This window comes from Numida meleagris, chromosome 5 (assembly GCF_002078875.1).
Source record: "Numida meleagris isolate 19003 breed g44 Domestic line chromosome 5, NumMel1.0, whole genome shotgun sequence".
Taxonomy (NCBI): domain Eukaryota; kingdom Metazoa; phylum Chordata; class Aves; order Galliformes; family Numididae; genus Numida; species Numida meleagris.
In genome coordinates, this window is record NC_034413.1 from 49,059,452 (window position 1) to 49,084,462 (window position 25,011).

Below are 25,011 nucleotides of genomic sequence, written 5' to 3' on the forward strand. Positions count from 1 at the left end.
AACTCAAGTATTTACTGTGTGAGTAGATACACAGTATGTGTACATAGGGTAAATACATCTGTATGTCTGAGATAGTGACTCCTTCTGCCTGTGAAACTCTGTGAAAGAATGTAAGATGCCACTGCTGATAACTGTGCTGAAATGTGATTTGCTGAGAAATTTGTTCTGGAAGAAATAGTTTCAAGAGGTTATACATTTCAGGCCTGTAAATGCAATATATGTTTTCCAGTATTTATATGATTATTTTGAAGGTATATTGCTTTCCTATGTATAAAACTGAGCTTTTCCTATTAGGAATGGAACTCCGCTGTTGAACAACTGGAGGCTGAAGCACTTAGGATCTTGCTTTCAGAAGACTATACAGAAAAAGAACATTTAAACCTTTCAAATCAGAAAATCCATCTGTTGCGGGAAGAAGTGTGTTGCCATATGGAGAAGAGAAAAGCATTGTTACAAGAGGCCAATGATTTCTATAATACTGCTGGCAAGGTTGGTAAAAAGCTAAGCCCATAATACTGTGATCCTACAAACATTAGTGTGCTCTTTCGGACTGATAAATTTGGGATTTTGCAAAACAATTTTGAATTGAAAATTACCTCAAAATTTAAAATAATTCCTAAAATGTTAAATCTCTCTTTTTCAATATTATAGTAAACTTGTCCTTCATGGGTACGTTCATCTAGTAGTATTAATAATGCAATTTTTTTCCAAAGCTTTTTTAGTTATAAACTTTTCTAACTGATTTTCTATTTTATGGTGGCTGAAGAGTAAATGGTCTTCTGTAATTTTTAAATCATGTTGTTTCTAGATCATTTATAGAAGCTTTATAGAGCAGATCATTTCCAGGGGTAACTCCAACAACAAACTAAATATATCTATTATATGTGTTGACAAAACAACTTTAAGGTGGCATTGCCTGCACTAATTTTTATTTTGAGCACCAGGTGGGGCTGTAATCATTTATCTTTTAACCTGTGATCAGTTACTTTGGACTTTTCTGTTTAAACAACATGGAAACAATATTAAGGATTGAAATTATTTACAGATCTTTGAAGTGGGAGAGATATTTTGCTCCAATAAGTGATCTTTCTTGCTCTCATTTATAATGAGGAAACTGAGAAGGGCAGGCGTTAACAGGGCAAAACTTGCTGGTGACAGTGAACCCCCTCTAGTGTAGATAAGGAGCTACGTGAGTATATGTCTATTGCTATGAAAACAAAGGCAGCATCTTTTCAGAATACAGGCCTGTGCTTGACAGAAGTGCCTATCAGAAACAGCACTACCACTTGTGTGTCTGCTCAGCACACCATTGGATGTGTAAAAACAAATAAAACAAGACCAGCTCCTCTTGTGCATTAAAAATGAATTATTATAGATCAGAAAAAGAGGCATTTTCAATTGTTCTGAGGGCATAACTTGAAATTCTGGGCACTTTTTTACATGTAAAGGGCAGAGTATTCGTTGTTCAGAACAATGCTTTTTAGATTTTATATCTCTCATTGATTTATTCATTTTATAACACTGAGAAAAACACATGTACTACTTCTCAGTAGCTTAAAAGCATAATACTTTCATTGTGTTTGTGTTTTTAAGTTGTGGTGTGCATTTGCCTCCATTTTGGCGAGCTCCTTGGCTCTTTTCTGATCTTTTGCGCTCTTTGGTAGGCTTTTGCTGAGCTTTCCTTTATCAATCAGTTTCTATGTCTGTGTGGTTATCTTCAGTTTGACTTTCTGCACTAGGATCTGTATGTAGCTATCCTCTGAGAACTCTTGGGAAATTATACCTGGAATAAACAGACATTGCTTTGGTAAGGCAAAAGCTTGAGAACATTTACTTGGACAGCTTTAAGTAAGTAAGTAAGGCTTTTACTGAGCTCAGTATGTTTGCAAAGTCATGTTTCTAGTTAGGAGTATCTCATGCTTGGGCACACACATTAGTTCAAAATGTAACTTCTGATGTAGAACTCCAGGCCAAATATATTTCTAACTGCAGATACTGCTTATTTTTCCTCCAAAGTGCCAGTCCAAAATAATTTTTAAAAAATTCATTTAAGATGTTATGGATAGTAACTAGCTTTAAAGAAAACATGCAGGGCTGTCTTACAGCTGGAGTACTGTCTGCATGCAGCTGTGGGGATTGGAATACACATCTGCACTATCTAATGAAACTTCTGTTTAAGTTTCTAGATGCAGGTATACATCACAAGTAGAAGTGCTTTACTTTCTTTTGGTCTTTTTAATTAGTAAAGCAGAAGAAAATACAGAGAAGCAATAGAAAAGGCACAGGATTTTGAAAGCAAGACAACTATGCAGAGCCAGATGTCAGTAGAGAGGCAGAGGATATACAAAGGGACTATATCCCTTTATTTCCCCTAAAAGATCTCAAAACTGTGATAGGTGGCTGAAGAATATTTTGATTTTTAGCGATATTTGATTTTTTAAAATCAAAGAATTAAAGTGAAAAACAAAGAAAATTCAGTGTTCACGTTGTGCTGTTAAGCATTTCAATCACTTATAACTCTTCTGCATCTGCTTTAATATATAAGTTACAAAATATTTATGTTGTCAGCTATTCAGATCAATGCCACAATTTCTTAAAAAATCATTTAATTAATGCTCTTGTACCACCGTTTCAGGCAGACTTGATGCTTTTTTCATATTGTTGTCTATGCCATCCTACACTTAATCTATTGCAAAACAGATACATACGTCTGCTAATCTTCAAAAGTGAGTGAGACAGAGGTAGAAGGCTGTCTTTTTGTGCATTGTTTAATGTTGATTTAGCTGAGCTGTTGAAAGCCTGAATTAGGATATAGTGCAGAAGAGGAGGACATACAAGGCTGCCGATGAGTGCTGCAGCTGCTATGGAAAAAGTCAATCAAGATAATGTCTTGCTCTCACTTGCAGCTGAAGTTGAACATGAGGAATCATAAATCATTATTTGTGACAGCAGCCTTAAGTTGATCTAAGTAGCAACAGTGCTGAGAAGGAAGGCAGTGCAACCCATTGAAGTTTTATATTATTCTTGGAGATGCCGATTGATGAACGTACAAAGCATTCAGTTATGCTTAGGAAGAGAACCTGCAGAGAACAGATAATTTTTTCCTTCATCTTTTAATGTATCCTTGACCAGTTGCCGTTCTGCTCGAGTTGCTCTTTGATAAACATGTAGCAGTGGCAGTAAAATATAACTTAAGGTTTCATTTTAAGACTGTTACATTTTCTGTCTACCTAGCTAAATATGTTAACTAGTAGTACTTATTATTCTAACTTTGCTCATCCTGTTTTCTTTATTTTCCTTCATTTTTGTTGTGTTAGATTTCAGTTGTCTGAACTCTCTCAAACATCTACCCTTGCTATTTTGAGTCAGCAATAAAGGCTTCATTCTCAGCTGCTGAGTTTTTAGTTTATACGTAATGTGCTGGAACAAGCTGGATCATATTGTCCCTTGTGAATCTCATCGAATTTTCACTTTTCAGTTTTTTATTCAATTCAGTATTCACTAAATTCCAGTTCTGTGCATCTGGAAGAATGTAAAACCTTGCAGAAGTTTTTAAAGCAAATACTAATTCTTCCTTTCTTATGTAGTAATGTTTTGACACAAATAAAGATAGAATTTTACTATACCTGTAGCTTTATTGTTCCTCAGAATTTCTCCCATTGATAAGCTAAGACTTCAAAAGTGCTATATTTTCAGACTATCAGTCTATAAAATTATTCATTAGATTAAAACTGAAAGCATGATATAGAGGTTTACATAGAATTCAAGATTCATTGATGATTTCCTTTTAAATACATATATATTGTGTAGTACATGTTATATTCATTATATTTTTTACTTTGTTAAGTAAATATGTATGTTAAATGGGAAATTAATACTATTAGATGTTGTCTGCTGCCTTGCATTATTTAGATCTCAAGCTATTCTGTTGTTTAAAGCCTTAAAAGTATCTAAGAGGATATGATGCTTCTGCTAGGATTCTAATTATAGTAGTAGGCTTAGTAGGCTTAGGTCCATTTCTATTTCACTAGAATTACTATTTAGTGGCTTTAATAATGGAGTATTGAAATGTTGTCTTTATTCTGCTTTGAAAGGCAGAATACTTTTGTCACTTTCTTCTGGTATTTGAATGAGAAACTTCTTGCTTTAAAGCAAACAGTGAATAGGTGCTGTAAGAAAATCCAAGATGCATGCTTGCAAAATAAAACCCTACATTTCTAATAATAATAATAATAATAGTTATGATTTGATTGTTAGAATCACATTCAATATATTTAAAACATTAAAAAGGATAAACATTGGTAAAGGTACTTAAGAGTGTGCTTCCACAGAGTGCTAACAGTATCAGTTGTATTACTGTTGCTATTTTGGTTCTGCTTCAGTATCTTGATAATTGCTGAAAATTGAGTAGCTTTAAATTCAAAGTAAACATGATTTTACATGCTCATAATTGTATTAAATTTTGTTGAATTATGTTTTATTCTATGAAAACTAAGTCAGTATCACACCCTAAATTAAAACATTGTTGTCCTAAAGAATGGGGAAACCGAAGAACTGGGAAATATTGCTTGACCTTTGATCATCTGTTTATATAAATGCATGTGTGGACATGTTTAAATAGAAATACTGACAAAAGTTGTTTTTTTTTTCAGGCACTTGATGCTCTTGAGAATTACTTTAAAATCTTTAATTCAGAAGGGTTGAGTTTACCTGTCCTGTCAATGAAGTATGACAAATTAAAGGAAGAAATTAAAGGCTGCACAGCAAGTACTTTGCAAAAAGGACAAACTTTAATTGATAAAGCAGACTCTCACAGGTATTCTCTTTATTTTTCATATTGCTGCATTGCTCCATATCTACCTATTGCATTACAACTCCACTAGTTAAAATCATTTCTTTATAGCCAGAGAGGTCAGTTAAGCAGATGTGATTCTAAACGACTGTTTCTGCCTATCTTTCATATCTTGCTGTTGACATTTAAACAAACCAGTCTCTTTAAAAAAAATCTTGGGGATACTACATGCTACTTTTAAAAGCTGTGTCAAATAGTGGAATTGGTAAGTTAGGACATCCAGAAGTGGTTAACAGTTTGAAAAAATATGCATATGTTAATCAAAATAAAATGTCAACAGATATGAACACATCCTGTCACCCAGTGTGATCCTTTTAGACATTTTGAAACTTGTTCTCATGGTAGTTATAATGAGATTTGATGCAAGACAACAATGCAGGTGTTAAGCAAAATGCAGAACGTACGGAAGTTTCTTTGTTCAGTAGTCTTAATTCATGCATCAAATCACTTTTTTCTTCTTTTGTTATTACAGCACATTTTATGTTCGTTTATTTTTACACTGATGTAAATCATAACTTTGTTTAAAATCAGTTCTGTTGCTTAATATCTCCTACTTATCAGGCTGGTGCAATAAAAATGATGATCATTTATGCTGATGAGTTGTACTTCAAAGAATGGATGTTCATGGTTGATTGTTATCTAGTGGTCTGTTAGACAGATCTACCTTGCCATTAAATGCTTATGTCACTTAATTATTCTTGAACTTTGGATAGACTTGCTTCAGTGCAGCAACTGAAATTCTATGTACGACTTCGGGGGGGAAAAAAAAAAAAAGAAAGAAAAAACGTATCTGGGACATAATCTCCTGTCACCCTGTCACCCCTAGAAAAAATCCTCTTAGGCAGTCTGTTCCGGTAGTAAGCACTCTCTGTATGAGACATGTTTTACTTATATCTAGCCAAGATTAGTAATGACCGACACAATGAGTTACGTTAACAAATGTGATAAGGTGTTTATATTTCCCCCAGAAAAAATTACTCTTTTGAAAGAGGGAAGAGAGCCCTCTGTTCTTCTCCTGTATGAACAGTGTGGTATCCTTAAATATTGGCCAGTGATTAACCTAATGAGACAAGCAGCTTTGTATGAACAGCTAAAGGTCAAAGAAGGAAGATTTGGACAGAAAACAGGACACCTATCAAGACTAAAACCTGACTACCATTTTTACATTATTGCACAGATCGTTGATGGTCATAACTGCCTTTACAGTCTTCCCATTTCCTATACAGCAATGTTTGAAAATCCTGAGGAATATGGCAGTCCCTATTTGAAGGGAGTTAAACATATGGACCTGGAAAATTTTAGCTTTGCCATAGGAGAAACAAGAAAGTATAATCTGACAATAAAATATATAGCTGTTAAGTGTCATCTGGTGGAATTCTTGATCCAGATGACAGTCAGAAGAAATTGGCGTGGAATTCAAAAATAGCTTCCAAGTCCTTGAAGGACAAGTTGGAGCACAGTAATTTTAGAATTGCTTCCCCATATATGCCAGAGGAAAAAGTATTGCATCTTCTGCTACTTAGACAACTAGTAGTTTTAAATAACAGACCAGACTGTTCACTTTTACAGAAGATACACTGATTAATAAAGAGAGGGAGCCATTTGACCTTGCTCAAGCTGGTTAACACCTTGCTGATTTTCCCATGATGATGTTCTGTCTTCCTAATCACAATACAGGAAAATCCATTTTAATGCAATGTCAGAGTGACTGCCATGTGCATTACTAATGTAGAACACTGAACAAAGAGAAAGTTTTAAACATTAAGAGAATTAAAATGTAAATGGGTTTCTGCATTGTTTTGTTATTTTCATTTCTATGACCCACTCAATTTACATGCACAGTTTAACACAGCTCTGGTAGTTTATTATTTTAAAAGTCTGGTACTGATACACACGTACAGAGGGAGGACTTAAGGCTAGTGACACTGACCCAACTTACAGTATAAATGAAGAAATACGATGTTATTTCTGTACCACTTTCAAATGCTCTTAAAGCACATTACAGCCTTATGCTAAATTGTAGTCCAAGTAAGTTAAAATACTGAAAATACACTAGAAGAGAATCAGAACTGGATAGAAGGCAGTACCTATAGACCCTAGAATATCTCAAATAAAGATAATGGTAAATCTGATTTTTGAGCTCATATGTTTTTGAATTAAAACCAGCTAGAAAAATGGGAATGCAGCAAAAAAAAAGTATGTTTAATATATCTCTTGAGTCCTATCTAAAGCCAGCAGAATTTTTTCTTTAACTTTCAAGGGCAAAGGAAGAAATCTTGAATAAGTATATGCATAAAAGTAAGCTTATGATGGAACTAAACTAATAAAAAAATGTATTTTGAATGTTGTCTAACAAGAGAATCTCATGATGATTAAATTTCAGTAGTAAATCAGTTGATTTCTGGGTTTCAGAACTTCAGATCTTGATTATATGCATAAGCTCTTCACGATTTGAAGAGAATTGCCTCAAACATCAGATTGTGAATTGCTTACCTGATACTAAATTTTTTAAATAAGAGGAGCAATTGTCTTGTCAGCTGATTTTTTTTTCTCCTGTTAAAATAGCATCTTTAAAGAAATATTGGCTTACAATGTACAAAACATTCTTTCTTTGCCTACCATAATAATACTGAAATTCCAAAGAAAACATTATTTTTATAGTAGAAATGATATGCCATGTGTTTTTACTCTTTTTAGGACTTTTCCATTTTGTGGTCTGAGTTTCTAGGTAGTATAACTAACATCATTTGAACTGTGTATTAGATAAAGTATTTCTCAGTGGATCAGGATATACAGCATGTGAGTCTAACTGCCAATCTATGCTAGCAATAAATGATTTGTTTGGAAATGTCATCCCTGTGTACTATTTGCTATCAATTTTGTTGTTGTTCTCTTTAATATTTCTCTTGGTTATTTTTCTTTTCTTGTACCTTGATTTTTGGACATTCTTTCTCACTGTATTGGATTTATCAGCTTAAATTGTAATTATATTGTATTATAGTGCATTGTTTTGCATTCCGATATCCTATTTAGTAAATTAGTTTGTTTCTGCTCAGATTGTTGCCGCTGTTCTTTGCTCTCAGGTGCATCTCCTTACCCTTTTTTTTTTCTTTCCCTTTTCCCTTTTCCCGGGGCATGGGTCCCCTGTCCCATTCGTCACGGAACCGGGCCGAACGCCCGTAAACCGTTGACAGGGTCACAGCTTAAAATTCTTGACATACAAATCAACAGAAAGTTTGTTTGCTTAATCATTAAAAGCCTGATTGCTGAGCAAAACTGAGAAATACTAACAGTTGCACTTATCCATTTTAGCTCTTGGGTAATAGGGATTCAGAAAATCATAGAGTATGTTAACAAAAAAGAGGATCAACTAATCAGACAGTGTCCAGATGATAAAGAACTCATGTTGAAGAAGCAACAATGGACTGCCTCACTTGAAGATAATCTAAATAAGGTATATTGTAACATGCCTTCATGCTATTGCATTCACAACCAGTGCATTGCATTTCCATAATTTAGCTATGTGAATATTGAACTTGACTCAATTACAAATAGCACACTGGTTTGCTAGAGAGCACAATGCTGTAGTTAAAATGCTGAATGCTGTTATCAGAAGCAATAAACCTAAATCTGTTCTGAAAAATGCAATTTTTTTCCATGAGAGCATTTAACCAATTATTTTTAATAAACCTTAGATATTGTGCTATTAAAATTTGTTCTTTTGGAAAAGAAGTGAGCAATTATTATGCAGGACTGTGACCCACATACAAGTTCGCTATACTGTTTCTGTCTTCTATTTTAATCTGTTGTGCAATGAAATAAAATTATGGCATAATTGAGGGTTAATAAGCATGGTGACTGTGAAGTGCAGCAAATTTTCAGTTAGGCAGAAGGAGAGTGGATTCCGTTTGCTAAAATAATTCTTTTATTTTATGAAAACGTGCTTTAAGAAGTTCACAACCTTCTTTAAGAAGTTAAATATTCTTTAGTACTGCAGACCTTTTTAATGATTTGTTAGAGGTGAAATAGTCACGTCTCCTAAATAGTGTCCATATGTAAATTAAAACTAAGACAAAACAGCCATAAAAAAAACCGTGAAATCTTTTAACAAGATTTGTACGAAGAAAATCCCAGGATGTAGAAAATAATTTAAAAAAAAAAAGTAATCAGATTTGATGAGTGAATAGTTAAGACTGTAATCTGATACATAATTTGAAACAATTTACCCCTTTAGAACACATTTGCCATGTAAGTGGCCACATGATATTATGAAAAAAATGTTGAATTTAGCTGAAAGTAAAGGAAATGCTGATATCTGCTGTAGGTCTTGCAGTGGTGATGCAGCATATTATGACTATTAAGCTAAAGCTTCAATAATGAAGGTAGTTCTTACTCAAAAAAGTATACCCTAATTTTGCCATAGGTTTAATACTGCTGTTTGTTCCCAATTGTCCATTAGAAAGCTTCTTAGAGATTTGAGTTCTAACACATGATTTTTCATTACATGGAACTGTGCTCATTATTATATTGCTCCAGAGCAAAACATGTTCCATTCCAACCTTCTGCTAACACAGTGTATGCTAAAGTGCTAAATTCAACTGTCCAGAGATTCATTTGTAGCAACAATGAAATAATGTTGTGTACATGAATCATTGTGTATATGAGTCATATCTTTTGGCATGGCAGAGAAGCTTTAAATGTAATTTCTGAAAAAAAAAAAAAAAAAAAAAAAAGTTGTGTGGTGCTTTTGTAAAATAGAACAAAATACAAGTACTTATGGCAACATGGTCATACTTAGATTTTAATACAGTTGTCTTATTGAATTAACAAGCCTGGAATTCCTGGGACAAAGAAAAGAACTGCCAGCAAAATGAGAGCAGATTGGAATTTTTTCTTCTATTTCTGACTGTACTGTTAGGTGTGAAATAGTAGGATTTTATTCTGAATTTCTCTGACTACACATAGTACAAAATTGAAACAGTACCAGATAAGCGTTACTTCTCTTTTTTTCCCTTTAAAGTGATTTCCTATACTTGTCTATTTTTGTAAACTAACTATATAAATAATGCTTTCAAAAAAAGGTATCACAGTCCGTTAAAAAAATCACCTCAGTGCTCGCAGTTGATGTGGAGATCGGTTCCCATCTGTCTGAGTCAGAAAGAATTTTGAATGAACACCTTGAGCTGGCTAATCAAATAAAGGTAAAAAAAAAATCATATTTGCAGATTAAATAACGTTAAATATTTTTAGATATAAATGCAGCAATTACAGCAGTAGCCTTACGAAGACCCAGTCATACTCTAGAATGGACATAGTTCACAGTTCATAGAAATAGGTATCAAACAGAAGCTGCTAAGGGGGAGTTGGACTCAGAAAATCAATTCAGAAAATTAGGTTTTACTGTTTATGAATGGTAATGTATCGGTTCTGGTTGGCAGTGTTCCCTTATGGAACGCTTTTATTGTTTTCGTTCTTGCTTTGTGAAGTGGCTAACTTCATCTGAATACTGAGATTCCTATTCCTTTCCAATGTAAAAGGCTATTTTCATCTTCATACATAGTTCTTTGCTGCACTTGGGCCGGGGGCAATCCCAGGTATTTATACAACCTGGGCGAAGAACTCCTCGAGAGCAGCCCTGTGGAGAAGGACTTGGGGGTCCTGGTGGACGAGAAGCTGGACATGAGCCAGCAGTGTGCGCTGGCAGCCCGGAAGGCCAACTATGTTCTGGGCTGTATTAAAAGAGGAGTGGTCAGCAGGGAGAGGGAGGTGGTGGTTCCCCTCTACTCGGCTCTTGTGAGGCCCCATCTGGAGTACTGCGTCCAGGCCTGGGGCCCCCAGCACAAGAAGGACGTGGAGCTCTTGGAACGAGTGCAGAGGAGGGCGACCAAGATGATCAGAGGGCTGGAGCACCTCTCCTATGAGGAAAGGTTGAGGGAACTGGGCTTGTTTAGTTTGGAGAAGAGAAGGCTCCAGGGAGACCTCATTGTGGCCTTCCAATACTTGAAGGGAGCATATAAACAGGAGGGGGATCGCTTGTTTGTGAGGGTAGATAGCGATAGGACAAGGGAGAATGGTTTTAAACTGAGACAGGGGAGATTTAGGTTAGATATTAGGAGGAAGTTTTTCACACAGAGGGTGGTGACACACTGGAACAGGTTGCCCAGGGAGGTTGTGGATGCCCCGTCCCTGGAGGCATTCAAGGCCAGACTGGACGTGGCTCTGGGCAGCCTGGTCTAGTGGTTGGCGACCCTGCACTTAGCAGGGGGGTTGAGACTCGATGATCCTTGAGGTCCTTTTCAACCCAGGCCATTCTATGATTCTATGATTCTTATTGTTAAAATGTTGGAAGAAAGAAATGGTTTATTTCAGCATGTAATGGACATAATGAGCTCTTCAACTAAGTAACTGAACTGAATTGTACAGAAAAAAGTGGTGCTAGTGAAAATTAACAATGTGTTATCAATATTCACAAATGCTTTGTAGTCATTATGCATTTTGTTCTACACTTGTGCCTTGAAAGGAAACTTCACATGAACTGGAAGAAGCTGAAGAAATCATCAAAGACATGAAAGAGTTTGAACCTGAGCAATTGGCATCTTTTAATAGCAAAACTGTCTTTTTGAATGAAGAACTGAAAAAAATTGAAAGAAATATTAGCACAAAAATAGAAATCCTAACAACTTATGTGGCCTTTTTAAAGTCATCAATGGAGGTACAGGCTTCATACTTATTCTGTTTCAATGGTAAAAATCTTGTAGCAAAAACATTTGCTTTCTTTTAGATAACACAAATCCTGTAGGTGCTGTGCCATGGAAGCACTACAAGTATTTGTAAGCTTCTTTCTGCTTTAAAGGAGATCTGTACCATCTGGGCAAGTGGCCCTGATCGTTGAACTTTCATCACCATAATAATTAGCCTATGTACAGATTTTCTAGTGATTTAACTCACTATCATAGGAAGTATTATAATTGAGTTTTTACTTTTTCTCACATGCATGCTCTCTCTTGGTCTCTCACGATACACATAGTAAAAATGCTTATGGGTATGTATTCTGGCTCATAAATTGACAAATTGCTTTCATATATGTTTTAAAAATATTTCTCATAATACTTTTATCGTATATGTTATATAGGTCTTTAATACGATCTTGTGTTTCTGCTGAAGTGCTAATTTGTCTGAATGGATTTAAAAATGTATAATCCATGAAATGCTAGCATAATTCTAACTGTTGGTGATGCTCAAGGCAATTCATTTTCATGTTTGTATAATGCTTGGTTTAATATTCTACAACACTTGTTCCTTTATCTTTAGAAAGAAATTGACAATGGAATAGAATTTATCAGATAAAAACAACAATAATATTTATTTGGTAACTTGAGTTTAAATAGTCAATAAACTAGATCACATCTGCTACTAATTATTGCTAATGTCATTTACTTGATATTAAACAGAGATTTTAAAATAATTGCACTGGCATACTGGTATATAACACTGATGTAAAGATCTGTGACAGAAATTACTTATGTCTACTTTTCATCCATTGGTTTACAGACTACTTAAAACATTGATTATTGTCAAGTATTTTTAGTATAGGTCTTGGGGAGGAAAATAGATTGTAAAATCTGTAAATGACTCAATATAGCTTGAATTTTATCTTCAATTTTATAATGTCTATATACCTTCTGATTATAGCAAGTGAATTTGTTATTTTTTAAAAAAATATTTTTTGTCTTTCATAGGTGAATGATTATATTCAAAATCTGAAGGAAATCTATCAAGCAGAACCTCTACAAACAAGCAGGGAGGCTGAAAATAAAATTGCAATGGAGTCAGTTAATACAAAGTGGAAAAAGTCTATAGAGAAGTGTTTTTCCACTGAAAATCTTGGTCGCATTTTTCTTAATTTAGTAAATACGGTGAGATCTTTTTTTTTCATGGAGTTACCATCTTTCTCATGAAGTAAACTCAAATTCTATGATTCTATGATTATGACAGATAAGAGTATAGATTCTTCTAACCTTCATCAAAAAACATGCCTAAAGCAAAAGTATATTTGTTCTGTTTCAATGCATGTACAATGAGGAGGAGGAGTTGGGAAGAAAATGAAATGACTGTGATGATGTTTCTATGAAATCACATTTAAAGCTAGGAAAAAAAAATTTTTTTTAAATCCTCACTCCTAATTCATAAGAAATTTCTCATTCTGAGAAATTTAAGTATCTGTACCTTCACAAAATGGAGTTGTAAAAAACTTTTATTTGGAAATGTTAAAATATTTACAAAATCAAAGTGAGGGAAAGTTAAAACTTGAAAAGTTTGCAAGGTGATCAAACATTTTACATATGAAATATACAGAATGATTTTGGAGGTAGAAGTCATCCCCCAAAGTTTGAAGGTAAATTTTCTCTTTTTCTGCACAGAATTTTAGCTGTTCTTTTGAATTTAATTAATTGCATTCTTCAGACTTGGTAGTCACAGAAAGAGCAAGGATGTGGAGATGAAGACCAGGAGGCCAAGTTGTAAGACTGAGTAAGCCAATTCTATGGAGTTTGAACAACAAAGATTATATAGCTAGTGGCACTATTTGTTTTGCTTCTGAAAAACTGAAATTTCACTGAAATCATACCCTGCAGTTTTGTTGTCCTGGAAACGTGCTTGTTGATGATATTAGCTGCACAGAACAAAATCCGTATGGACACGGAGACCTCTCCGAAAAAATCTGCAGCAAATGGTCAAATTCATAGGTTGACATGTATCCTATCCTAACAGATGTGTAGGAAAGCTTGTATAAACAGAGTAGAAATCATAAGAATAATTCTGGAGGATTTCATCAAAAATCACTTTTTTGTGTGCTTTTCTCCCCAGCAGGAGGAAATTAGCCACTTGTTTTCTATGTAAATTAGTATAATTTGATAAATTGCACTGAATATTTGACGTTTGCCTCTGATAGGGTTTAATCCCAGTTCTGTGACTGATGGATCGTGACTTTACCATTACCTGTTTTTAAAGGTACTAAGACAGGTATACATTTGTAAGATTTTGAAGTGTTATATGAGTGCTAATGGTATTATAATAAATATAAAGATTTTTGTGTTTGGCAATGAGGTGGCCATTACTCAGTGAGCCAGTACATGTACTAAACATAATACATGGACATATACATTTTGTTCATGTTGGAAAGCAGCATATATGTAAGTGTGGTATTTGGTTTATTTTACTTCCACTAAGAGTCAGTCTTAACCAACGTAAGTGTATGAAGTTCTAAGAAAATGGGTACTGGAGCTGCTTTTTTTTATACATATATAATCATTTCTGATGTCTTTACATTCTTTCTTGAAATCAGCTGCCTTGCTTAGGCATCCCAATCTAATTTTCCAGCACTTCTTCATGGGATGATTAGTTGAGATTTGCATAAAATCACTCTCTATGCCATGCCTCCTAAACTGATCTCTATTAATGTAGATAGGATGGATATGCAGCTGTTAATTCTGCTTTTATGGGGGAGAGAAGGGACCAATCACAATGAGATGAGAGGATGAGATGGGGAAAATGGCAATGATAACATGCTGGAAAAACTTACTCAAGGAAGATACTGAGACAGTTAGAGAGGGCTGAAGTGTGTGCTTTCAGATCTGAATACAGCCAGGCAAGGATAAACCACACAGAGTAATGGCAAACTGAATATGTCTGAATATGAAGTTGTATGAGGAGCGACTGAGGGAACTGGGGTTTAATCTGGAGGAGGCTCAGGGGAGTCTTTATTGCTTTCTACAACTGCCTGAAAGGAGATTTTGGCAAGATGAGGGTCGGCCCCTCCTGCATAACTAGCAATAGCAGTAGATAGAATGGCCTCAATTTGCATCAGTGGAGGCTCAGGTTGGATATTAGGAAGAATTTCTTCTCAGAAAGAGTGGTGAGGTTTTGGAATGGGCTGCCCAGGGAGGTGAAGTCACCATCCCTGGAGGTGTTCAAGAAAAGGGCAGACGCGGCACTGAGAGGAATGGGTTGATGGTTGTACTAGATGATCTTAGAGGTCTTTTCCAACCTTAATGATTCTGTGATTCTGCTATTCTATGAAATTACTTATAGTCTACATGTATCTTCAGTTATTCTCTCTCTGAAGGCCTGGAGGTGTTTTGTCACCGTATTTTCTTCTTCTCTTCTGATGATATTCTCAGCTTGCAGGTTTAACTGCGTAGAAAGGTACAGACCAAACCAGTAATTTACAAACTCAATTTTTTCTTAAAAGAAAAATTCTTAAATGGGAAAAGCAGCAACAGCATTACCAGGTTTTCTACAGTGTTTGAGCTCTGTTAAAAAGAGGAAAACCTGCCAACTATTCAAATGCTGAACATGCTCCCATGCTTCAGTGCTGCTATGGTTGTCAGCACAGAGTGATCTGTTATTTATCCCTTTCATCATCCTGCTGCTGTTCCCCAGAAGGCCATTTTTGGGTAGTTCTGTCTGTTCAAAAATAATTCAAAATTTTGTATGAGCGTTCAAACTGTTATCAGATGGCAATAATTCAGTCATTACTGACTTGTTCTGGATTTTAAAAAATAATAGTAGTCACAGCCTCAGCATATAAAATCCATTCAGCTATGTCTATTTCTAAGAGAACAGTGTGTTTAAATACACATAGAGAACCAGAAATTTAGTTATCCTAAAGCATTTGCTTTTCATTAAATTTTGTTGAGATTTTAATATTATGAGGTTGTACTGTATTTTTTAATACAAATACAAATGTGGGAAAATGTGTGTTCTTATTTATTTGCCAGGTAAATGAGGGCTTAATATTAAAAGTCGAAAAATCTGTACAAGTAACAGAAGATACCATTATTAATTTGAGTAAAGAAATGAAAGAACTGACTGATCTTTGGGCAATCTGGAATTTTAAAATTAATCAAGTAAAACCCATCAAGCAACAGTGCTGGATATTTAAAGAGCAACTAAATAAGGTAAATAAAGTACAAAGAAAGCAATTGTGACAATTACTTTTAGATTGTTACTAGTTTGACTGTGACTCTCCATCAACTATTAGAGGTATCATTTTAGAAAGACAAGGAATCACTAAGATAATTCTCCATAATCTATTTTACCACCTAGGTAGTCATCAAGAATGATGATGATTTTGATTTTGATTTTGTCCCTTTTCAAACCCTACAAGTTGTCATTTCAGTTTTTTTTTTTAGCACAATCTTGTTGTAACTTAAGTTACTAAACTAACTTGTTTCTTAATAGTTACTAAACTGAAAGTCCAGCCATGTTCATAAAAACAGAGATTCAAGAGCTCCAAGTCACAGGGCTTCGTAAGTCAGTTCTCTCTGGTTTTCCTACTAATAATCTATTGTAATGAAATCTACTGATAACATTCAAATGTCTGGATTCGGGATGGTTCTTTCAAATGTAGATTTGTGCTAAATTTTTTATTTACTACAGAAATACTGAACTATTGCTAAAATATCACCGAAATATACAATTATCTTTTAGACTACACATGGGCTACAGAGTCTTCAAGAGGCACTCAGACTTGCATCAACAGTTGACCTTGGAAGCAACCTTTGTATCGCCTTAGATCAACAAAAACTTAACCAAATGAAAACACATTTTCAGGTGAGAAACTGAGCTGCTGAAGTGCACAGTGGATCAAAAGCTCTTGTTGGTGCAGTGAATATATGGTGCATATGGTGCATATTCACAATGCATTCAGACAGAATTTGGAGTCACACAATTTTACATTTTATATTAACTTCCTGGAAGGGATATTCTATGTGTTGACAAGGTCAGAGAGAAAACGTCTTACCTTCATTGTCCCCAGAATGTTTAGAGTAATGTTGAATCAACACACAAACATTAGGGTGTAGAGAGTACAGGGAAATCATCAGCTTTGTGTTCATGTAGGCTACCTGGACTTGTGCAAGGCCTTTAACATGGTCTTGCACTACATCTTTATCTCTAAATTGGAGAGAGGTGGACTTGAAGGCTGGAATATTTGGTGGATAAAAAATTGGTCGGGTGGTTGCAGCCAGGGGGTTGTGGTTCACAGATCTGTGTTCAGGTGGAGGCTGGTGACAAGCAGTGTCCTCCAGGGGTCTGTCTTTGGACCAGCGCTCTTCAACATCTTTATCCACAATCTAGACAGTGGGATCGAGCACACCGTCAGCAAGTTTGCTGATGACACTAAGCTGAGTGATGCAGCTGATAGGACAGAATGAAGTGATGCTATCAAGAGAGACCTGGACAAGCTTGAGAAGTGGATACACAAGAACCTAATGAGGTTCAGTGAGGCCAAGTGCAAGATGTAGCACTTGGGTTGAGGCAATCTCAAATGTGTACAGACTGGGAGAAGAACTCACTGAGAGCAGCCCTGCGAAGGACTTAGGGGTTCTGATGGACGAAAAGTTGGACGTGAGCTAGTAGTGTGTGCTTGCAGCCAAAAAGGTGAACAGTATCCTGGGCTGCATCAAAAAAGTGGTGGCCATCAGAGCAAAGGAGGGGATTGTCCCCCTCTGCTCTGCCCTCGTGAGGGCCCATCTGTAGCACTACATTCAGGCCTGGGGTTCCCAGCACAAGAAAGACGTGGAGCAGTTGTAGCAGGTCCAGAAGAGGGCCATGAAGTTGATTGGAGGGCTGAAGCACCTCTCCTCTGAAGAAAGATGGAGAGAGTTGGGCTTGTTCAGCTTAGATAAGAGAAGGCTCTGGGGAGACCTCACTTCAGCCTTCCAGTACTTGAAGGTGCTTACAAGCAGGAGAGAGACCCTTCTAACCTAAGCCATTTTGTGATACACTTTGGACTGGTCAGAGGCTGAGGTGTATCATGTTGAGCTTCTTGTGTTCTCTGAATACAAAGTTTTAGTGAGTCAGACAGTCCCTGTTCCCCTAGGAGACAATTTGACACTTGTTTTGACTGAAGACTGTTTCTGGGCACTGGTTGAGATTTGCATCTTGCAAAAAAAATAACAAAAACAAAAAAAAAAAAAAAACAAAAAAACCATGCAGTATGTTTTAAAGAGGCATTTCACAGAATCATGGCATATCCTGAATTGGAAGTGACCAACAGGGATCATCGAGTCCAACTCCTGACTCCACACAGGATGAAAATTTTACATGGCTTCAGGTATAAGAAGTTCTGCCATTTCTTCTTGTCTGGCCTTTTTATGAGTCTTTCACTGGGCAATGGAAACACAGAAAAAAGTTTTCTGATGGAAAATAATTTTTGTGAAATTACAAAATGTTGGTGGCTACTGAGTATTCGAAGTTCCTGAAAACATTTTCAAACATTTTTGTGTCATGCCATTTTTGTTTCTGACATTAATTCGCATCTGAAAATTCCTTTTAGCTGGGTTCCCTGGGAGTGGGGGAGCTTTTTGTGTTGTGAAAGGCAGAGCATTTGTTAAGGTTCCTTAACAATAATCTAGCAGTAGATGCTCATTTAATAAAAATCCCCAAACTCTTCATTATGAGTTTCACATGTGATATATATTTCACAGTCCTGCAAGTCAACTAGCAAGCCATACTTGTTTTGTAGTGGACTAGCAATAGTGTCTGTATGCAGTACAGCTGTGCAGGAGTGCTCTTTCATCTACATCTGCAGAAACTAAGAGGTTGCGTCTGGCTTAGAAGCTCTTTTTTCTGGATTGCCAGTTCCCCTTTCATTTGTGAGAGTTGAGCTCTGTCTGCTGGATTCCACTGAAAAAAGAGAGTATATTAGCTTTTTAGTATGAGACTTAGAAACACTGTAGTCTTACATATCTAGCACAAAATGTTTTGCAGTATGACAACACAGCAGTCAGTCAGTCCAATTTACAAATGTAGGGAACGTGATCTTTTATGCAGTTTTCCCTGTGGTAATTTACTACTCATAGGTTGTTATATTTCATCAAGTGTAAGGGAAATCTTGCAAATATATTTGTGTAATTTCTACTCCTTTTTTACTAGCAACTAAATGCTGAGTTTGAGTACATGATGAAGTTTTTAGAATTACCAAGTCAGAAAAGATTTCCTGTGAAAGAAAATTCTGAAAGAATAAGCGAGCTTATTCACCTTCGTCAAATGGTAAAGAGCACAATGACAGAGTATGATGAGATTTTCAACAAGACACTTAAATTCCATCATGTTAAAAAACAAGTGAGTACAATCCTTTAATGCATGCCTTCCTTTTGCCGCTAATCTATTTTTTTTTTATTTTGCTGCCTGTCGTCTTTCTTTTTTCCTCAAATAAACAGCATTAACATATCCAGTGATCAGAATAAAGCTTAGGATCTAAAACTGTATGGAATTTGGAGAGCTTAAAATTAAGATTGTAACCCAAATTTAATTGCATGTTATGGGTAAGGATGTAATGGGAAGCATCCATTCACATTTAAATACACACTGATTTTTAATATATTCCAGCTGGAATGTCTATCAAAATCAGGAGAACTGGATTTTCCGGAAATAACTGTCGGTCCTGAAGATGTGCACCATGCTGAAGCTTACCTTTTAAATGCTCGGAAGAAACATATGCATATCAGACAGCTTTATAAGCTGGTTATTAACCAAGGAGTGGATATCTTGTCTGCAGTGCAGAAGCCTGTGAGTAGAATTAGAATGACCTATGAAATCAAGGATATATATGTAAGATTATAGAGCTATCTTGTAGACATTTAGATGTACAAAAATGTATTAATACAGTAAGAAAAATAAATACAGAGCTTTGAGAATCCTTCTAAAGGAAAGAAAAACAAAGACTCTATTACTTAAGCATTTTTAGATTTCTGCTTTTAGAATCTGCAGATATACAGCCATCAAATGAAACAAAGCATCCAGGAATGATGAAATTTATTTTTCATTATTTACTCTAACAATGAGTTGGTTTTGCAATTTCTGTTTTAGATTGATTGAATCAGTATTGCCCTGAATTTCATATCTTTCTTTGTATATTCTGTGTTTAGAATTGCTTGAATGTTTCTGTAAAGAATCTGAAACAAGAACTTGCTCAACTTGAGTGTGACAGCATTAACTGGAGCTCCAAAGCAGATAAGTATGAGGAAGAACTGTCACAGCATTTCCAATACTATATCAGTCAAGAGGAGATATATGAGGTAAATGAAAAAAGATGCCTGTTAAAAGGGCTGTTGTGTTCAGTAATACATATTACTGTTTGCCATTCCCCTAGATCCTTTGTACATATAGAGAAGAGTTAATTTTCATCTTGCTGGCAACCTTTGATAGTAGCAATAATAGCCTGTGGTCCATAACTCTGCAACTCAGGATTATAAGAAGATTTTGGGCTGGCAATAAAGTTCTGTTACTGTACTAAGAACACTGGAGATAGAGCAACTGTATTTTCTTTGATTTTCAGCTCTGTCTGCTTCATCTGAAATGTGTGGGTCTTCAGATGTCTTTTTTATGAAGCTAAAGTTTGAAACAAAAGTAGAATTTACATAACTTGTGATTATAAGGCTGTTTCTTGTGCTGGTAAGAACTTTCTTTTACGGAGAAATTCAGAGTACTTTCTCAGAATACTTTAGTATTTGATATTTTGTCAGTAACCCAAGATGTGATACTTAGAAAAACTGTTAAAGGAAAAAGAAGTGTTCCTTTATGATGTTAATGTAGCATCATAGTAGGCCAATTATAAATCCAATCACAATTTAGCAGATAAAATGTAAAGCCATTTCTCTCAGCAAAAATTTAGGTGCCCCAGAATGAATTTTCCTAGAGTGAGCTGCTCAAATGAGACATTGAATGACATTAGCATCTAGAGCTGATGTTCTGTAGAGTGAACTTCTTTGTATCCAAAAAGTACAGGCAGTGGATTCTTATTTGGAAAGATTTCCCACCATTCTTCCCAACAGTGTGAAGTACAGAAACACAGGATGCAGTGGTTTTTGGATACACAGTGAAAGATATTTTTTCTTAGTTTATCTTTCTAAATCCACACTCAAATAAAGACTGTATTTTCTCACAATAAGTAGAGTTGAGGTGACTGAGATTTCTCTCCTATCTATTTTCAATTAAGAAATAGTTTGGATTTTCCTTTCTTTTGCAAAATATGTTTTTGTCTTTGTGAAAATATCAGTTTTCATAAAATTGTAGTTTGATACTAGAAGAACATATGCATTAAATTTTTTTTGAATCTCGGCAACAATTCTACTCCCTTACCAGTCATGGTCAACTGTGTGGTGTGGATAGCATGCCCAAGGAAAGGGATGCCATTCAGAGAGACCTAGACAGGCTTGAGCAGTGGGCTCAGGTGAATCACATGAGGTTCAGTACATCTAAGTGCAAGGTCTTGCACCTGGGTTGTGGCAATCCCCACTATCAGTACAAACTGGGGGATGTAAGGATAGAGCACAGCCCCGCCAAAAAAGGACTTGGGGGGTACTGGTGGATGGCAAGCTGGACATAAGCCAGCAGTGTGCTCTTTCAGCCCAGAAAGCTAACTGTATCCTGGGCAGCATCAAAAGAAACGTGGTCAGCTGGGTGAGGGAGGTGATCCTGCCCCTCTGGTCTGTGCTGGTGAGACCTCACCTGGAGTACTGCATCCAGATGTGGTGTCCTCAGTACAGGAGAGACATGGACCTGCTGGAGCGCATCCAGAGAAGGGCCACAAAAGCGATCCCAGGGATGGAAGACCTCCCCTACGAGGACAGGCTGAGTGAGCTGGGGCTGTTCAGCCTGGAGAAAACTCCAGGGAGACATGAGAGTGGCCTTTCAGTATTTAAGGGAGGACTATAAGAAGGGAGAGGACAGCCTCTTTAGCAGGGTCTGCTGTGATAGGACAAGGGGAAATGGTTTCAAACTAAAGGAGGGGAGATGTAGATTGTATATAAGGAAGAAGTTTTTTACAAGAAGGGTGGTGAGGCACTGGCACAGGTTGCCCAGTGCGATGATGGATGCTCCATTTCTGGAGGCGTTCAAGGTCAGCTGGACAGGGCTCTGAGCAACCTGATCTAGCTGAATGTCTGATGCTAAAGGAGAAGCACTCCATGCTGTAGGAAGGAAATGAATCTTGAAGTACCTAAACAATGTCACATTGTAGTTAGCACTGACACATCAGATTCAGAATGTTTGAAGTTTGAATTAAAATATTCTAGTTTTCTTGATGAAAACTCCTGAAAATTGCTGAAGAAAAGAGAAATATTTCCTCAACGTCCTATATGTAAGTCTAGCCATATTCAGGGAGAATACCTTTTAAATTATATCCCATTTCTTTTAGAAGTTAATATAGAAGAAATTTCCTCAGCAAAACTGGGATAATGTAGATGTATATGCAGTTATGCACCTCTATTTTTGTTCATTTCTTAAATTAAGAATTTATAACTAATTCTGTTTAGAGTTTAAGAACTAGTTTAATAATCTTCAAGTTATGAGCATTCACTTACATATTTTGTATTCTGCTAATTTTAACATCGGAAATTAATCTGAATATTGCTAATATCTGGAAGACTTGTCTAAAGTGATAATTTCTTCACTATCTACTATGTCTACGTAAAGCTAAAACACCACTACATTACACTGCAACCATTTGTGACAGAGCTGAATCAAGCCTCATATAGCTTAACACTACATTGAACCTGTTAAAGAGATTAAAAGTAGCAGATTTACATACACGTGATAATCCTTGCACTGCAAAAGACTTTTTTTACTTTTATCAATAACATTTGTGTTATTGCACAAAAATTGCAATGGAAGAATAACAGATCCTAAAGTAGGTTCTCTGCTCTCTCAATCAGATCAATTCTTTTCATTCTGCTTCCTTATGAAAATGTGAATTTAAATCATTTTAACGGTAATGAGCTACCTTAGTTCATGAGTCAGTAGGAGTGGTTATTTCTTAGTGTAATTCTCAGCTTGTAGTTTATTTAGATTTCGGTCCCAGAATCAAAATAAGGACCAGTAATGACTTGAACAGCACCTTTTCTTGCTTCCCACTTTCTGTCTGGCTTTACTTCAGCCTGTTCTTTAATCTTTTCCATTTTGAAAATCTATTTTCAGCAACTTATTGTCATGGTCTGTTTAGATTACTAGCGCTACTAAAGATTTTGTGTGTCAATCAAAAGGAAAGAGTAAGTGGATAACAATGCTGAAGTGTCTCCTAGAGAGACAAGGAATCAAAGCATTTTAGCAGAGTTGTACTGTTAACAAAAACATGTATAAAGCAGTTTTAAAAATTGCTTTTTTATGTATTATACTTACGTGATAAATCTTAGCGATTGACATCTAAAGCCCTCTCCACTATCATTCTCCGCTCATGACAGCCCAGCTATAGTTAGGAACAGCTGCCTGATAAATGACTGTGACACAATGGAGAAGTCATAAAGTTCCATTAAACTTGGCTGAAGTCACTAGAGCATATTAGGGTGTATAGATACTTCAGGAATTCTCATTTGCTGGCAGTAGTGCAGGAAAATGGAGATATGTTTCAGTTTTCTAAAAATTGAGCCATATATCGTCCTTGGTACAGTTGCTGATATGAGAAAAAGTTGTGTACATGAACTCTGGCAGGGTAACATACAAGTCTGAACTGAATCTGGTTTTCCACTGAGGCTAGAGAAGAGTGACAGCAGCTGCAGACCTTTGACACATGAGCCATCATATCTAAAACAAGGCGATCTAATTTCACATGCTTTGAGGAGAGCCTCTGTCCTTACAACTGATCACTAGCTGATGTATGCACATAAGCCAGTGAAATAAACTAAAAAAAACCCTCTTGCTCATCTCTTGTTTTCCTCAAAATTAAATCAGCAAATAAGGCTTCATTCTGAATACAAAATATTATTCTACAGAGGTGGATTTATTATCCGAGTGCTGTTAGATAGATTTTATTATTCTGTATACTTAGGTGGGATAAAGAGCTTACACTGATTGGAGTTCACGGTGTAAGTGACAGAATTCCCTTCCCTTCCATTATACTGAGTTGATATCATCAGTCTGTTCAGTGCTGAAATAATGTGATAGAGTCCCCCTAGATGAAATGAAAATGAAAAAGATATCCCTTGGTGGATTTGCATTAGTATGTAATAATAACAATGAATTGCTAGCTTTTCCAATAACAGTAACAGCAGAATGAACATTCAGTACTCCTTGGATTTTTATGGGTAGTGCTGAGGGGGAGTCAATATGACTCCAATAAAAAAAGTTTCAAATATTTTAACTAAGTATTAAATTGTGGATGTTCACCTGAAGCTGTTATTTCCTTTAGATGAGTATCATTTTTTAGAATTTATCCTATATGCTTCGAAACACAAAAGATTGTCAACTCCCGAAGGATGTGAAATTCACAAAAAAGCTTTCAGTTCCTTTTTTTTTCCCCTTCCTTTTCAGTTTTTGAAACTGACACTTCCAAAGGATTTGTATTTATTCTGGAATTGAAAAATAATTAAAACACCTCTTCTGAGGTATTAGCAGCATATTTTGCAGATGTTTTTCCACTTGTCTGGTTCTTTTACCCACTGCTTAAAGGTGCTCAAAAATATCTGTAATATGTTTTGCAGTTGTAAATGAAATAAAAATCGTATAACTTCTAGAGAAAACATACCATTTGACACTTAAAAAAAAATTCATAGTGCTGTGAAGATACTTTATGAATGTTTGATATGCTTCTTTATAGAACATCACTAATGCAAAGAATGAGATATGGTTTATTAAGGACACGCCTGAAAAAGGACATTGAAGCAAACAGATAATTGGAGCTGGAGGGGGGAAAAAAAAATGGAAAGAAAGAGGAAGTTTAAAAACTTGGTGTTATGACTAGCTCCTGTGGTGAAGAAATACTCCTTTTAAAGATCTGATAATACAAGACCATTCTTTTGGTTAAGTATTAAAATTGTCCTGGTAAATTGTCTAGCAATGCATCTGATATATATGTGAGAAAAGGAAAACATAGTTTTCTAGAGCTTCATCAGTATCATTCCTATCATTTGGGATTTTTTAAATATTTCATAGTTTAATGAAAATATATCCAAATTTCATCTAAGCAACAGAAGAGTTCTTCAGCAAATTTAACATAACTAAATATAATAATAATGATCTCAGCTGAAAGAGGTCCCCTTAAAAAGTCTAGAAAGGCTCTAGTCATTCATGATCAGAGCTACTGTTTCATAATTTATATTGTTACAATAGTAATTTCCCCCTAATGTTGAATATGCTGCACCAAGCCAGTGCTAACTGGT

The 25,011-nt window shown here is 35.7% G+C and overlaps 1 protein-coding gene across 1 annotated transcript in view; it reads left to right on the plus strand.

Annotated features, from left to right (window-relative positions):
- The window catches only part of CCDC141 (coiled-coil domain containing 141), a 63,595-nt gene that overhangs the window by 14,941 nt on the left and 23,643 nt on the right, over positions 1-25,011 (plus strand). Inside the window, exons 7-17 of the mRNA XM_021400603.1 lie at positions 295-489; positions 4,653-4,816; positions 8,165-8,306; positions 9,934-10,053; positions 11,373-11,564; positions 12,592-12,768; positions 15,631-15,810; positions 16,343-16,465; positions 18,791-18,979; positions 19,247-19,426; positions 19,786-19,935. Of these exons, the coding sequence (XP_021256278.1) occupies positions 295-489; positions 4,653-4,816; positions 8,165-8,306; positions 9,934-10,053; positions 11,373-11,564; positions 12,592-12,768; positions 15,631-15,810; positions 16,343-16,465; positions 18,791-18,979; positions 19,247-19,426; positions 19,786-19,935 (1,812 nt within the window). The remainder of the gene's footprint in view (positions 1-294; positions 490-4,652; positions 4,817-8,164; positions 8,307-9,933; positions 10,054-11,372; positions 11,565-12,591; positions 12,769-15,630; positions 15,811-16,342; positions 16,466-18,790; positions 18,980-19,246; positions 19,427-19,785; positions 19,936-25,011) is intronic.